The sequence below is a fragment of the Natrix helvetica genome (genome assembly GCF_964273705.1).
Source record: "Natrix helvetica genome assembly, chromosome: 1".
NCBI lineage: Eukaryota > Metazoa > Chordata > Lepidosauria > Squamata > Natricidae > Natrix > Natrix helvetica.
Genome location: NC_138548.1, coordinates 155,019,142 through 155,035,130, shown reverse-complemented (window position 1 = coordinate 155,035,130; position 15,989 = coordinate 155,019,142). Strand labels below are relative to the sequence as shown.

The 15,989-nt window shown below is 37.3% G+C and overlaps 1 protein-coding gene across 6 annotated transcripts in view; it reads left to right on the top strand.

Annotated features, from left to right (window-relative positions):
- The window catches only part of CCDC148 (coiled-coil domain containing 148), a 182,825-nt gene that overhangs the window by 144,885 nt on the left and 21,951 nt on the right, over positions 1-15,989 (top strand). For all 6 annotated transcript variants that reach the window (XM_081948672.1, XM_081948671.1, XM_081948674.1 and 3 more), the window contains one exon: positions 7,705-7,845. In XM_081948672.1, coding sequence (XP_081804798.1) covers positions 7,705-7,845 — 141 coding nt within the window. The remainder of the gene's footprint in view (positions 1-7,704; positions 7,846-15,989) is intronic.

Sequence of the window (15,989 nt, the reverse complement as noted above, 5' to 3'; positions counted from 1 at the left end):
ATTCTTAATATAACTGGCCCAAAGAGCAAGCATACAAATTGTTTACAAATTCATGAAATTTAGGGATAATTAATTTTAAACATTCATTAATTCAACTCATTTTGGGGAGTACAACCACATAGCATTTGGCTAGCCAAAGTTACCCAGCCTTGATTTCACTGGCTAATAGTTGAGTTGTGACATTCGGCCTTTTTAATGTAATTTATGTTTTTGATTTTTGTTTAAGTTGACATTGAACTTTTGAGTAGTATTTTTGTTTGGTCATTGGGCTTAACTATAAATGTGCATTACAAAGGTCATTAACTGTGCATTTCTGAATGAGTGAGAGAAAGGAGAGGGGATACTTAGAAGTGTACGGATTCATTCCTAGGAGCAATTTAGTTATCTAGGTTGTACTTTCCATTACTGCCTGCATCATAATTAAAATAAGTTTTGCTATACAGTGTTCTTTCCATTTTCGTCTTCTAAGTTTTGTTTCTGTCTGGAAGCTAGATATCCAGTTATATATTTCGCTGGAAAACCACTTGCATGCAGTAGGTAATAAAATGAAAGGAATACTTCTTAGTTTTATAACCAAAAATGATAAAGAATAGCTAATGTTTTTTTAAAGTACCCTACTATATCAAATTGTTATTTTTATGCAATTTTAACCGCCAAAAGATAATAGCAACAGCAGGGCCAAAATCTGGATGTGATCTTGCTTGGCAGTTTTAACCTGTGTGTGCTGTTTCTAAGCCCTACTTGTTTCAAATTTTCCATTCGGGTTGATGGAGGCCTCAGCTCCATGACCATATTTTTAAATTAACTCAGTGTAAACCTTGAAAATGCTCTGGAACCTCCTCGTGATGCACCATTTTGGTTCTAACCCTGGAAGGAATTTGCGGACAAGGTGCCACTTGGCTGGATCCCAGTGGAAGGTTTCTGGCGACTTTGGATTCTTTCAAAGTAATGGGGAGGCATTTTGAGGTAAAAATTCACACGATGACCTTCAGCCCAATGTTCACATGTTTTATTCAGGGCTACAAATTGTAAATGAACATAACCAATGTTACAGAGTGAGTGCCTGTTCAGATTTTCAAACGGCAACTTTTTGTAAGCCCTGCAGTATTGGCTAACATGCAATCTACTAACTCAGAAGATTAAGCGACTGCATTCTTGTAATTATATACAGTTTTGTCGATTAAGTAGGCAAGTTATTTTTTTCTGAAGAGACTCAAATTTTTAGTCTTGGGATTTGTTTAGCACAGAGCAGAACATTTTGTCAATGCCAGACACATTAGTCCTGGGGTGTGTGTGAGTTTTTGTGGTGGATTCTGACTTTGGAAGCCCTGAATTGGAAATGCAGCTGCATTGGATACAGAGGTCCACAGGACTGTGAACCCTAATTAAGATAAGTTCTATTAATTATGAGGAGTTGAGCAGAATCAGGGGAAGTGTAAGAAAAGCCATTGGTGGAGTGAGGGAGCCGCTGTGTTCATGCCCTTGTCTTCTAATTATAATTGTCGAATTCTTTAAATTCTTGACAGGGTTTTATCAGATATGCTTGCTCCATGAGTGGTGGTAGCTGTGGGTATTGTTGTTATTATTTTTGATTGATTGATTGATTGATTGATTGATTTTTATCCCACTTGTCTTCTCAGAAGGCACAATCTAATGTCCTAAGCAGCATGTAATGCATTGTTTTTTCTGATGGATCTGCTAGAAGCAGGAAATCTAATGACAGGGACTATATCTGAACCTCTTGTTTGTTATAATGTCATATTATATGTACATCAACCATATGTGAAGGCTATATGAGAGCTAGATCAAACCAAGTCAGTTTTATCTGTATTCTGCATACAAAATTGCCTTCATTTGCATCCAGGAAAGATTATATTTGCAGTTTATCCCCAACCTTGTCATTCAGATCTGCCAATGGTGCACCCTTTGCCGATATAATTGAGTATACATATCTTGCTGCTGGTCGTTCTGTTTTTCTCACTCCTTCTACCTTTTCCAGTGTTTGAGAACTCTATGAGTTCTCAAAAGGGCCAGGTCTTCAGATAATATGTCTAAAATATGATAATTTAAGCCTGATAATTTGTCCTTTGAATGAGAACTCTAAATTATTTGTTCTTTAAGCAGTTTGTTTGTTTGATCCCTCTCCCCCCCCCCCCTGCTTTCTGTGGTATTCTCAGGAGTCTTCTCCAATACTAAGGATGAAAATTATCAATTCTCTTTCTATAGTGTTCTTCAAAATCCAACATACCCTTCCATAGAGTGCCATATTGCCCATATGAATCTGATCTCTGTAAGTATAGACATATCTCGGCTTCTGAATATCTTTTCAAGGCCATCATTGGTACATTAGTGGGCACTGGTCTGTGACATATTTTTTACTGCTGGTTCCTTTACTACTGGTTCCTTTTACTGCTGGTTCCTTTCCTTTGATGATAGTTGATTCTAAAATGCAGAAGCTATTCACTATTTCAGTATCATCCTGGTCAATTCTAAGTGGTTGCTCCATCTGTTGTCATTAGTTTGGTCTTAGTCCCATTTTTCATTTTTTGACTTTTATGGCTAGAACTTCCAGATGTTTTCCATTTTCAGCTATTAGAGCAGTGTCATCAGTATATTCTTCCCTCAGCCTTAAAACCATGCTCATTTTTCTAATAATTCTGCTTCCCGCAATATATATATTCAGCATGTAGGCTGAATAAATAAGCAGAGTATATACAGACTTGTCTCTCTCTCTCTCTTTCTCTCTCTCTTTTTTTTTTTTTTTTGCTGACCTGCAGCCAGTCTGTTTCAGCATGTTCCAGTTGAATTGTGGTTCTTGAACACATATAGGTTTTGTATGAATACAATGAGATGTACTGGGTGTCAGCTCCGGCCAGCCCAGAGGCCTGGAGCTGCCATTCAGGGGAGAAACCCAGGCCAGCTGCCAAGACTCACCAGGCTTCACTCCTACACAAACAGCTGAGTAAATCCACAAAGCTAGTGATAACTGACTGACAACAATCCACGATTAATTGCCGGCTGGTTTTTGTTTTGGGTTACGAGGAGATGGGTGTGCGCACGCTCCAGCTCCGACAATTTATTCATTTCCTTAATGCTTTGTTGGTCAGTTCGTGCCGGAGGAAGAATACAAACTGCATTTACAAACTGTTTCGGTGTTTGGCTGTTTTCATTAACCCTTCGGAACCTGACTCTAGGATTCTATTTTCCTAGGGACATTCCGCAGCTTGATAGGGTTGAAACAGTTTATTACTTTCTATAATCAGTGGAACACATGTTTCCTTATTTTTTGTATTCTCTGGGTTTCTTAATTATCCAGGGTGTGTCAGCAATAATGTCTAGTGTTCCTTGGCTTTTCTAAAATTAGTGTGAGCATTTGGGATCTCTCTGCATACAATTTTAATCTACATTGAATGTCGCTTAGATTAATATTTTATAATAGTACTATTATTAGTACTTATTTTACTAGCATGTCAAATTAAGGGTACTGTATAATAATAATAATAATAATAATAATAATAATAATAATAATAATAATAATAATAATAATAATAATTTTATTTGATTAGCCGCAACCCTCTCCCGAAGGACTCGGGGCGGCGTACAATCAAACGGATAAAAATACACATAAGACAAACATATATACAAGAGAACAAAGACATATACATATGTGCATATGTGTATGATAGTTGTACACTCTATTTAAGTCTCCTTTCTTTGGTATTGGCATGTAGACTGACCTATTCCAATCTGTTCATCAGATTGTGTTGTTCTTGCACATTTGATGACATGGTTTATTCAGAAACCTTGTGAATTTTTCTTCTATTGCTTGCCGTATTTTTTTAGATATTCCAGTAGTCTTCTAATTTGGTAATGATCAGAGTGCTGATTTAATATACTCTTCTAATACTACAGATTTATGTAAGTAGGAAATATTTTTTAGGTATCGTGGATGTTAACATCTCTATTTTACATAATTTCGGTAAGCTCCTTCCCTCTTACTTTGATCTCCCTTGAATCAGTTATTATCTGTCCATTGTGACTTTTAGAGTACCAGCTCAAGACTGGATCACCTTCTGAGATCAGAGATTGTTTGGAAGATTTTCCTTATTTTTCTTTCTCTGTTTTCATTTCCAGTATCTTTTTGGATGTCATTGTACTACTGCCTGTTTTCTCATCCAGTAGCTCTCTTAGTTTCTTTCTGATATCTTTGTCTGTCATGGCTTTGGCTTCTCTTCTTGGCAGTTTCCGTGTTTTCTTCCAACATCAGTTTGCTTCTTTCTTTTTCTTTATCTTTGGAATTCTTTTTTCACATGAATCCTTAACAACTTTTGTTCACACGTCCTCTTCATGGAGAAAATCTATTGTTGTGGGTCACTAAGAATCAACACTGACTTGATAGAACATAATAAAACAATTCCTCCATTTTCTTATCAATAAAGTTCAGATCTCCAAAGTAATTCAGGATGTTCTCTGAAAATGATGGCTATATGTTCAAGATTATGCCATGTAAATTGAGTGACTTTCTTCTTCACCTTAGCCTGACTTGGAACTTGTACAAGTGAAGTTCATGGTCTGTTTCACAGTCAGCCCTTGGCCATGTCTTTGCTGTTATAAATGACTTTGTTCAAGTTTTTCTTAATATGGTGCAGAACACAGGCACAAAGACTGCATTTGTTTTACCCACAGAAATTGCTTTATTGTACAAAACTAAACTCCTATTCTGTACTTCTGAAGTTAATGCTAATTCTATGCTCATTTCTATTTTCCTACATATTTTATTCTGCTATTTATGTAAGTTCACAACTATTGGTATCTTATTTAATGTATAAATTTCTATGTCTATGTTCCTATCTGTCAAACTATTCACTAAGGCTGCATTACTACTACTATTACTATTAGTCTTCTCATTGTTCCTATCATCCATCTCCTCCCATTTATGACTGCATGACTATAACTTTGTTGCTTGTATCCTTATGATTTATATTGATATTGATTGTTTCCTAATTGCTTATTTGTACCTTATGACTATCATTAAGTGTTGTACCTTATGATTCTTGATGAATGTATCTTGTCCTGTTATGTACACTGAGAGCATATGCACCAAAGACAAATTCCTTGTGTGTCCAATCACACTTGGCCAATAAAGAATTCTATTCTATTCTGTTCTATTCTGTTTTGTAGCAGTATGTTTTTCTATCTTAACTATTTCTTAGCTCTTTTCCCGCCTTCCAGGTCTTTAGTTTTTGTAGCCAATCATAGTCCATTTTCACATAAAAACCCTTGTGAATGAGCTTTCCTCTCATACCTAGCACTCGCTGTCCTGGTATATCATTTTTTATTAAGGATTTTGATTACAACAGTAAAACTGATACAAACTAAACTTCTAGGAAAAAAATAATACAATAAAAAGAAAATATATACATGAAGAAGTAGTTTCTATCTGTCATTACAATAAGTGTAGACAAATTTACTAAGTGCTTAGTGGATACCTCCTTAGTGGATACCTCCTATAAGATTACAAACAGATATTTCTTCATTCCCTATCCTATACCTTATCTATAAACAAACTCATAAACTATCAACATTTAAATCCTGGGGTCAGCAAGAAATGTGTTGGTTTGACAGAAGTGTGTGTGTGTGTGTGTGTGTGTGAGAGAGAGAGAGAGAGAGAGAGAGAGAGAGATTTTAATTTTGATCAAATAAACCAACTTTAGATTCCATTTACTTTTGACAGTCTTAGTTATTTCGTTGAAATATTATTGTAGAATTTGATTTCTCTTCAATTCTTCTTTATATCAATAGAAGAGAATAGGAGCGAATTGTGAATTCCTTGCTGCTTTATGAACTGGTTGTTTGCTTGCTTGTTTCATTACCTGGCTAGATAACATCAGCAGTGCTAATGGGTATAGAGTTCCCTGCCAGTGTAGATGGAGGTTGATTTTCTCCTTAGTAGTTCCTTGATTAGGCTATTGTTTTCTCCTTGATTGTTTATCTGCTTAAGTGTTTGTCTCTTTGTAGATCTTTATTAAGGCATTGTTTTCTGCTTGGTTGTCTGGTATTAATTGTCTAGTATTAATTCCTGTTTATCTTGGTGTAGAATGCTTGAAAGAATGTGTTCTGTTTGTTTCTTAGCATTTTCATTTTCTCTTTTGAATAATGTGTAAATGAGATTTATCTTTATGTGTATATTGACGGCTGATGTGTTTGGATGTCAAACTTCCAGGAATTCTGTTGCAATTTTCAATTTAACTTAGTCTAGGATGCTCACAGTTTACCAGTTGAAACTATGATTGAGCCTGTACATTATCTGTTGTGAGATTATTTTACCATGTCTTCTGACTGTTAGTTGGTGTTTATGGATGTGCTTTGCTAATCTTCTGCTTGTCTGTCCTACATAGTGGCTGTTATGGTCCTTACAGTCTCTACAATCCAAATGTTGTAGATGACTCCTGCTTTTTCTTTTTCAGCTATTGGTTCTTTCGGTTTAGTTAAGATGTTTTGTAGGACTTTAGTTAGTATGGCTAACTAATGGCTATGGTGATGCCATGTAGCAACCAAGGACTCTACAGTTCAACTCTGAGCGACATATATTCTCTTCTATACAACAGGTTGTAATAATCTGATAGTCTTTTCTAAGATGTTTCTAATATTTGGTAGGGTTATCCTTTGCATAGATTGTGTTGGTTGTACTATGATGGGTTGAGAGATCTGAAGACATTGTTAGCAATGAAAAAAAGGATTAGTAGAAATTGAGAAGTTGTCCAGCTTTATTTCAATTCCCTAGACCATATAGTTATATTATGATTTCCTCCTTAATATTTCCAACTTTGGCATCCCACTCTACAGAAACAAACAGCCCATCTTGCTTGCATGTTCTGTCAATTTCTGATTGAAGGTGACTATAAAACTCATCAACCTTTGAGACACAGCTCACTTAACAGCTGCCTTGCTTAGCAAGGGAAATTTGGGGCTCCATTGTGGTTGTAAGGTGAGGACTACCTGTACTGTTGCTGCCTTAAAGAGGTGCCTTCTTGCTTTAGATAGGTAGCTGGCATGACCTTCACACCAGGGGTGGGTTTCTGCCAGCATTACTGCCGATTCGGTGCACACATGATTTTGTGTGTGTGCACCTGATGTGCGTTCTGCACGCGTGCACAGTTGCTTATAAATAGGTTTGCGCATGCGTGGAACATTTAGAAAGGCCAAAAAAAGATGTCATGGCGATCGGGAAACCGGTTCACAGGCGTGGTGAGCATGCTGTCCCTACTAGTTTGGAGACTCAGTAGCCATTTCCACGACCGGTTCCACTGAACCGGTGCGAACCGGTAGGAACCCACTTCTGCTTCACACCTAGAGTGATCCTGTGAGGATTTTATACTCAATTGCTTTCTTCACTCCCTGATTCCAGAACACACCTGCTACCATGAGTTTGCAAGAGTTGGAGGTATGCAGGGCGGGAGTGGGCAGTCAAAAAGGTGAAGATGATAGCTGCAACTGTCTAAACCCACCATTTTTAAATATATGTTTGTGCAGGGTGTGTAAAAAGGGGCAAGAGTGGTGGCCGTCCGGAGTGGTAGGGATACGTCAAACATGGAAACAACGTTTGCCCAAAGTGAATTGGGATGTATTCCCACTAGTGGGTGGGGGCAAACTTCTAAAACATGAGCAAATAGAAATTTTGGGGTTGTCTCAATTTGTCTGAAGGTGCTGTTGTGGCGTGCTCAGCAAGAGGAGGCTGCCCGGCTGGAAGCTGCAATTGCCGCCCGAAGAAAAGAAGAAGATGATGAAAAGGAGAAGTTTCGGAAAGAGAAAGAATGGCTTCAAAGAGCCGAGGATAAAGAAAAAGTATGCAATCTGTGTGTGTGTGTGTGTGTGTGTGTGTGTGTGTGTGCATGCACCTGCACATTTTAAATGCTTTAATATATTTAAAACGTTAATTGATCTGGATACTTTATACCCTTGTAAGCAGTCTTAAGGATTATTACAGAGATTAATGAGTGCTTAGTGGATATCAGCCAGGCCAGTATATTTTGCAGTTTTGAAAACTCTTGACTTTTTCACAGCCATGTTAAGTCTCCCCGCCCCACTCCCCCCCCCCATTGAAAAAAAAAGACCCTATTATGAAGAGCACGCTTGCAGGCATATGCCTACTGTACTCTCACAGAGAGAGAGAAAGCAGAGAAGCCAGCGAGAGGCAGATTTTTGCTGTCAAGAGCAACCGTGGCAAAGACCAGAGTGGTTTGCAATGCAGCAGCAAAGGTATGCTGCAATGCACCAAATAAGCTTTCCCGGGGTAATGCCTGCACAAAGCAAATGAAGCATCGCAGAGACCGCTTCGGGGAACAGTGGGCCTGATGCCCAGTAGCAAAGACAGGGGCAAACGCCTGAACTGGGTCTCAGGAAGTCTGTTCGCATTATTAGCCTTCCTTTTTCTGATCCTTTGAGAAGCAGAATCCAGAAGGCAAGCAATCAGCAGCCTCCAAGAGAGAGAAATATGAAAAAGAGGATTGTTGGAATTACAGCATGTATTATATGGCTCTTCAGAATGCCATTACCACAATGGGAGCTATTAAGTAAAATTATTATTATTATTATTCTTTTTTTACTAAACATCATCTTCTACATTTGAAGGGTCAGATGCCTTGTTTAAAAGCAGCCTTTCAGAATGGGATTCCCGGGCTCTCACAGTACAGTTCAGTGTTTTTATTGCCGGATAAGTTATAACAAAAATAAAATCAGGTAAAGTGTAGAGCTTTATTTTAGGTGACTTATTCTTTTCTTGTTTTGGTTTGAGAGGGTGAAGGTTAACTGTAAATAATCCCTTTTTAAAGAAAGAGTGCCTTTATCACTTTTTTCAAGACTCACTGAAATAAATATGATTAGTGGATGCAAAGAATTTCTTCTTTCACAAAATGAATTCACCGGTGAAGGAAAAAGCAATCATACGTCTATTTGGAGACAAAAATAATGGTACTTCATGCTGAAAAAAAACCTAGCATTGATTCTTGTGAAACATTAAAACCAGATTTTTCAGAAGAGGAGAAAAGAATGGCAAGAAGAACATTTCATGACTGCAATTTTATTATCATTTCTAAAACTACCTTTATAGAGATAGCGCACATATTTAGGATTAAAAGAATAATTTTTGTTTTCCTGGTTTGAATCCCAGGATATGTGGAAGCTTTTTCATGCACATTGGCACTTTTTGGCTGAGTTGTTTTTTTCCCTGAGACCTTAGTTTTTTATATTGCTTCATGGACAGTTTAGATCTCTCCAAATATATCTAAGAGATATTTTTTGATTGCAAATGAGGTTGTTTTTTAAAGATATGACAACATAGTATAATATAAATTTTGTAAGTAATTAGTTGAGCCCTGTAGATGCTGTGTTCTTACTACTTTTCCAGCTTGCTCAGATTAGCCATTTTTTTCATTCTTATTTTGTTCATGTGGCTATGAAGTGAACTAGATTTAACTTTGTCCAGAATGCACTTTGGGAATCTTGGTAGTAGTGCAACCACCTGCAAAGGGTCATGTGTTGTCTGTAGTACCTCTCATAAATTATACATCTTAAAGATTATTAATTAAAAGCTGCAATATCCCAAAAATGTTAAATTCCTCTCAGCTTGGCAATGAGGTGATCATATTTCACAAGATTTTGGTAATCCTGTAAGATTTCAACTATTTTTCTATGTTTGTTGGTCCCTACATTAGAAAAAAACTGTTAACTGTTATTTACAATTTCAGATATTCCAAGATATCAAAGCAGGCAACTTTCCTTAGTGTTAGCTTTATAGTAGGCAAAGAGAAGCCATTTGCTTAAGATCTTCCAGATTGCTCACATTAGTATATTTGTAACTGGAAACAGTTGTAGTAAACATTAAGGTTGTCCATGGTTTGAAAATAATTTAGAAAAGATCCCTTGAGAAGTGTGTGAGTATAGCATATCTTTAAAGCACCCATGTCTTCTTTTTCAGACTTCTGTACAAACCTGGAGAATAATGTACTTGATTTAATGAGTTGAATAAAGGCCCAACTGCTTGAATTGTTGATGTCCTAGAGCAATCACAATTTTTTTCAGTCTTATAGAGAAACCTGAAAAAAGACATGACTGTTTTAAAAAGTCTCACTCCTAGTCATTCCAAAGGACCTCTTCTGAATAATTTTAGAAGTCTGACGGGCTCAGCAAATAACTTATAGAGGGATTTTATGCCTATGTCTGTACTACCGCTAGGTTCTGGAGTGCCACATTTAAGATGATGCATGCCACATTAATACATATTATTATGAACAGCACTATAATGCTGCAGCATGACATACATTTTCTAACTGTTTTATAGGCTTCACGTTCTGCCTTGATCAGGATAGGTTTTGACACTATGAAAGCAGTTGTCATACAAAATAAACCACTTCACCAACTTATAGCCCACATAACCAGACTGAATTTGATTAGTTTGAATTTTAACACCTGTCTCTAGTTCTGCCACAATGAAAAGTGCATATGCCCTAATACTGAGTTGCCATTGATTATTTGGGGGGTTTATATTCATTCCTGGCAGGAATTATCATTTAGTTGCTCTTTAAGTAAAATGGATGCCTCTGTAATTTTCCAAATAATATTATCTCCATAGAAATCGGTCATCTTCTCCCCTTCATGAAGGCAAAAGAGTAAACCTACAAGTAAGGGAACAGACATACAATGCTTGAAACCTATTCATACAGTCTGTCTCCTCTCAACTCCCATACATAAAACATTGAACATTATATTTTTAATGGAAAAAGATTTTAGGGCTGCTTGACATGGTAGCAGCATGGAAAATGAAAGCAACTTCCATAGATACTAACCCAGAGGCCATATAGATGTAGACCGGGGCTGTCAAACTCAATTTTATTGAGGGCTGCATCAGGGTTGTGTTTGACCTTGAAGGGCCAGGATGGGTTTGGCCAGGGTGGGCGTGTCCTGCGCCACATCACTCATGTTGTGGTGGCCTGAGCTCTCTACCATTGTAAATAGGCTCCCAAGCTCCCTTTTTGGCTGGGATAGCCTCCTGCAACCCTCTGCCAGTGAAAACGGAGCTCAGGAGGGCTGCATGCAGCCCTTCCGTGCTCCATTTTTGCTGGCAGAGGCACTGTGGGCTGGTCCTTTGCTGTTTCCAGAATGGCCCCATGGCCCAGGTCTAAGTACCCCATGGGCCAGATCCATCCCCCGGCCCTTGAGTTTGACACCCCTGGTGTAGACAATGCACAGTAGATACTATAAGTCTCTAAAAAGTAACTCTACTCAAAAATTCCACACTGGAATTTCTTTTAAAATATATAAATAATCTAGAATCCTATCAGAGGATTTTTATTTTTATTTTTTTCTGAGTCACCATCATTCAGCAGATCGTATGAAATTATCATAAAACCCCCACTCAGATTATATAGACCAAATATAACATTTTAGAAAGCCAACTAAACCTTATTAAAATGAATAAATCCAATTAAATCCATAAGTATCTTTGCTATATAGAACCATTACTGTGCTACAGTGTAAAGTTAGAGCAAGTATAGGATTTATATTCTGATAATTCCCAAAGTCTGTTGACCCTTGAATGTTTTATGAGAATGATTTATCTCTTAGGCAGTATTATGTATAACAAGCCGATTAATGAAGCAGGTTGGATTTTATTATGACTTAAAATATGTCCAGTGATATTTAGTAGAAAGCTGGTTATAACTGGAGGATATATAGATTTCTTCTGTTCAATCACATCTGATTCTTGGCGAATGTCCAGACAAGTCACTGTAGTTTTTTGGCAAGATTTTCCTCCTTCTAGCTATTGTCTACTTCCTAAAGCTGAGAGATAGTGACTAGCCCAAGGTCATCAGTTGGCTTTGTGCCTAAGCCGGGACTAGAATCAGTGGTGGGATTCAGCCAGTTTACACCTATTCGGGAGAACTGGTTGTTAACTTTCTAAGCAGTTTGGAGAACCGGTTGTTGGAAGAAATCACATTTTGTTTTCTTCCACTTTACAGGGCTAATCCTGTAAGGAAGGCAACATTCTGGTGTTGTTTCTAGCCTAACCTTTATTGCCCTGTTTACAGAAACTGCCTCTCTGGTTAATCCTTATTACATTGTAACAGCTAAGGTGAAGTGCCCGTCGACCTGAGTGACATTGAGTTGGCCATGCCCACCCAGTCACATGACCACTGAGCCATGCCTACCCAGCTGGTCAATAAGGCAGAGAACCGGTTGTTAAATTAATTGACTCTCACCACTGACTAGAACTAATAGTCGCTGGTTTCTGTCCTGATACCTTAAATAGTACATCAAACCGGTATATATACACATACACTCACTGTGTGCATACACACAGATACACACTACATAACCTGTGACCTTTTGGGTCAATCCTTAACAGATTCCTTAGTGCTTTCAACAATGACAGAACCTGTAACTGGAAAAGTTGGGATACATTCAGAGATGTATCTGCATTGAAAACAGCCCACATTGAACTGTATAACACAGTTAAACTATAGCAGAGGAAAAATAATACAACATTTTGTATTATGTCATAAACTTTCGTGATGATGTTTATCATAAAAGTATTATGAAATTTGCCAAATTTCAATTCCATAGGAATCGTGGTTCACAAATTTGGGACAATTTCAATAAGTTATCCCATTTGAGGTACCTTAATATATGTTATATATTGCTAACTTATAGTTAATTGTTAAATATCAGATAACTCATTATAGGTAAACATCAGTGTTAAATATTTTACTTAAGATTAATATTTAAGAATTAGGTAACCCTATACTGATAACCATCTGTCTGCTAAAACACCAGCATTTGTGGAAACGCTTTTGTCTAAACATGATTGATAAATTGATCTTTAAAATGTAATAATTTCATTTTGAATGAGTTGATTTTTATGAACAACTGAGCTATAAGGTCTTCAAATCTCAAAATAGATCTTCCCCTCATCTCATTTATGTAAGTTGCTTGAGTTTCCTTTTGAAGCTCTTAGTTCCACTGTTGAAATTAACCATAGAAGAAAACTTTTATGAATGGTTTAGGTGGGCCTGGAAATGTAATGCAAGAATTCCATTTGAAAATATTGTACAGAGATTTTAAATCTAGTTGGAGAGTCATATGCACCAGAGATTTTTTAGAGATCAGTGTTTGCAACGTTCATCTCCTTCCTTTTATTGGAATAGCCCAGCAGATCTGTAGATACCCATTTAGAGCAAAGATTGCCATCTAGTGTAAGTCTGACTTTGAAAGCTCTTCAAAAAGATAGATAATCTGTTGGAGCTTCAGTAAATGGACAAGATAGATGTGCTCAGATTTTATAAAGTAGCACGATAAAACCAGAAAACTTTTATATCCTTAACTGTCCTGTTTGCTGAATACATTAATACGAACTGTGCGTATTGTGTTTTTTTAATAAAGCTTTTAATTTCGTTTTGTTATAAAAAAAATTGGAGCATATTTGGCACCTTAATTTTAACTGAATGATTTATCTTTCACTCCCTGTCTAGGGTAAATATTATAAATCAAGAGCTTTGGAAGTAATCACTGTTTTGTTCCTCTTAGGAATGTTACATGCTATGGTAGATAGGGAGATAGACAGACATCTAATGATCTATAGGTATAGTACCAGCTTTCGTTTTCAGGGAAACAAATAGAACAGTTTTGCAGTTCACAATCCTTCAATCTTTCTGGCAACTGCAAAGATAATTGCTGAACTAATTGCTGTATAATGGAAAAAATATCTGCCATCATTGGTTATTCGTATGCAATATTTTATATGGGATTATAAAAAAAGGTCAGATTGAAGGAGTAACAAAACAAAAAAGTTCTTTATTAAATGTAACAGTTGGCACTTCCAGCCTGTTCTAGTACTATCTTTTGGGGGAGAAATATCAATATGGGAATAATTTTTGACAGATGCTTCCATGCTGTAGAGAGAAATTAACATCAGGATGTTCTCTATTAAAATTATTTGAACCATCTCCAAGATGCAGTGTGCATATTGAAGCAGCTTTCCTTACTGGTATCCCTCACTGGATTTGTAAATAAAATAATGGTAACGTGAGATGTGGGCAAATCTTGAAAGACTGCTGTCTTTCTACCATCTAACTCCCTCCCTTTCCCTCTCCTCCTGCCCCCTCTCTGTGTTTCTCTCTCTCTTTTCCCCTCCATTTAAAGGGACAGATGAGAATATATCCTTCAAAATCTCCTATTACATGATTCAGAAACTCATGTGCAGCAGGGCCTCAAATTCATGCTAGTCTCACTACATGTATCTGTCTTGTTCTGGCATTCAGCTCCAATCCCAACTGTCTTCTTATCTGCTGCAATGCACCAATGCTCACTGACCTCACAGGCAAAGTCTGAAGGAGGCAGTGGTTCCTTGGATCACACATAGAAAAGCTTATACCAAAAGTACAGTATAAGCCCAGGCTTTGATACAATCAGATGGTTCAGTAGATTTCATTGCAGGAATATATTGGCTAAGTTACTTCCAACATTTTATATTACATACGCCAATTGACTGGATCATTGAGTCCTGTAGACCAAACAAACAACTTTGAAGAAAGACTAGATGAAGATGGGATGCAGTGGGAGGTGGGGGTGGGTGGGGGTGAGAATGACTCCCCCCCGTCAAAAAAATTCTGTTCCCACCTCTCAAAAATTTACAGCAGTGTGTTTTCAAGCCCTTGTGAAATCACTGGCTGGACTTTTATACAATACAATACAATAGCAGAGTTGGAAGGTCTTCTAGTCCAACCCCCTGCCTAGGCAGGAAACCCTACACCACTTCAGACAAATGGTTATCCAATCTCTTCTTAAAAAGTTGGGATCAAGAGCTGCATTGTTGGAGCTGAATGCCAGAAGCCTATATTTGCACCGGCCCAAATGGCATCAGGATGGACTTTCAAAGCCCTACCTTGTGTGTGGATGTGAAGGTCCATTCACTCATGTTTAGCTGCTGGCTGCTTTGCTGGAGCTTCTGCATGCATGGCTACAGTGAGTTTTTTGGAGATGGAAATATTTGGAAGTGGTCTCTTACATGAGTTTCTATTATTACTAGTTCATTCAAACTATGACAGCCCACAGAGCCTGTAGAAAGTGCTGCTTGATTACTTTAAAGAAATTCAAAGAGTTTAGTAGGAGACAGAAATTGGATATCCCACCCCTTTGGGTTTATTCAACAGAAGAATTGTTTATTTCCATTTAATTAACCTTTCGTATCTCTCTATTGTGAGTTGTTTTCTTCTGCAGTAGAGGATATGTTTGTGCAGTTAATTAGCCTTTGCTCAAAGCAAACACATCCACACTTGTTGGATTCATTCTGTAAACATTGGACCAAAACTACTAGCTATGTTGGAACATTTTCCATGTATCTTTTCCATATTTTAGTACAGACTCTTGAGTTCTGTTTGCTTTTATTGCTGCTGATCCAAATGTTGTCCCTCTTGCCTTGTCTACCTTCTGTGACTTTTGCCCATGGTCAATCTGCTGCAGGCCTATTTTTAAAAGAAGACAAAGAACACCATCCAATTGGCCATCATTCTGTTTCTGTGGCAATTTCATTCACATACTCACATCTAGCATTTCCTTTGTTGGGATGACCTTTGGAATTTACTGTTATAAGCTTTTAAATATTGAAGGGTTTATTTCCCTTGAGTTAGGTTTCTGAATTTTGAGATAGTATTTTTGATATGTGCAATAATATAACATATAATACATGCAAAGACGTAGTACTATAAACCTCTACCGGAAAGGGGAGATGAAACGAAACTATAGAAGTGTAATAAGTTCAGAGTAGCAAGTCTTCAAACCAGCTTTTCTTATTTGTATTTGAGATTGTGATTGGGCAGTCAAACAGATATCAGTATAGTATGGATGAGTGAAACTGTTTTTAGAGATACCAAGGTAGTGATTAGCCAGTGTTAGGTTTCTCCTTCCCCTCTCCCCTACCAGATTTTTAATGGCCT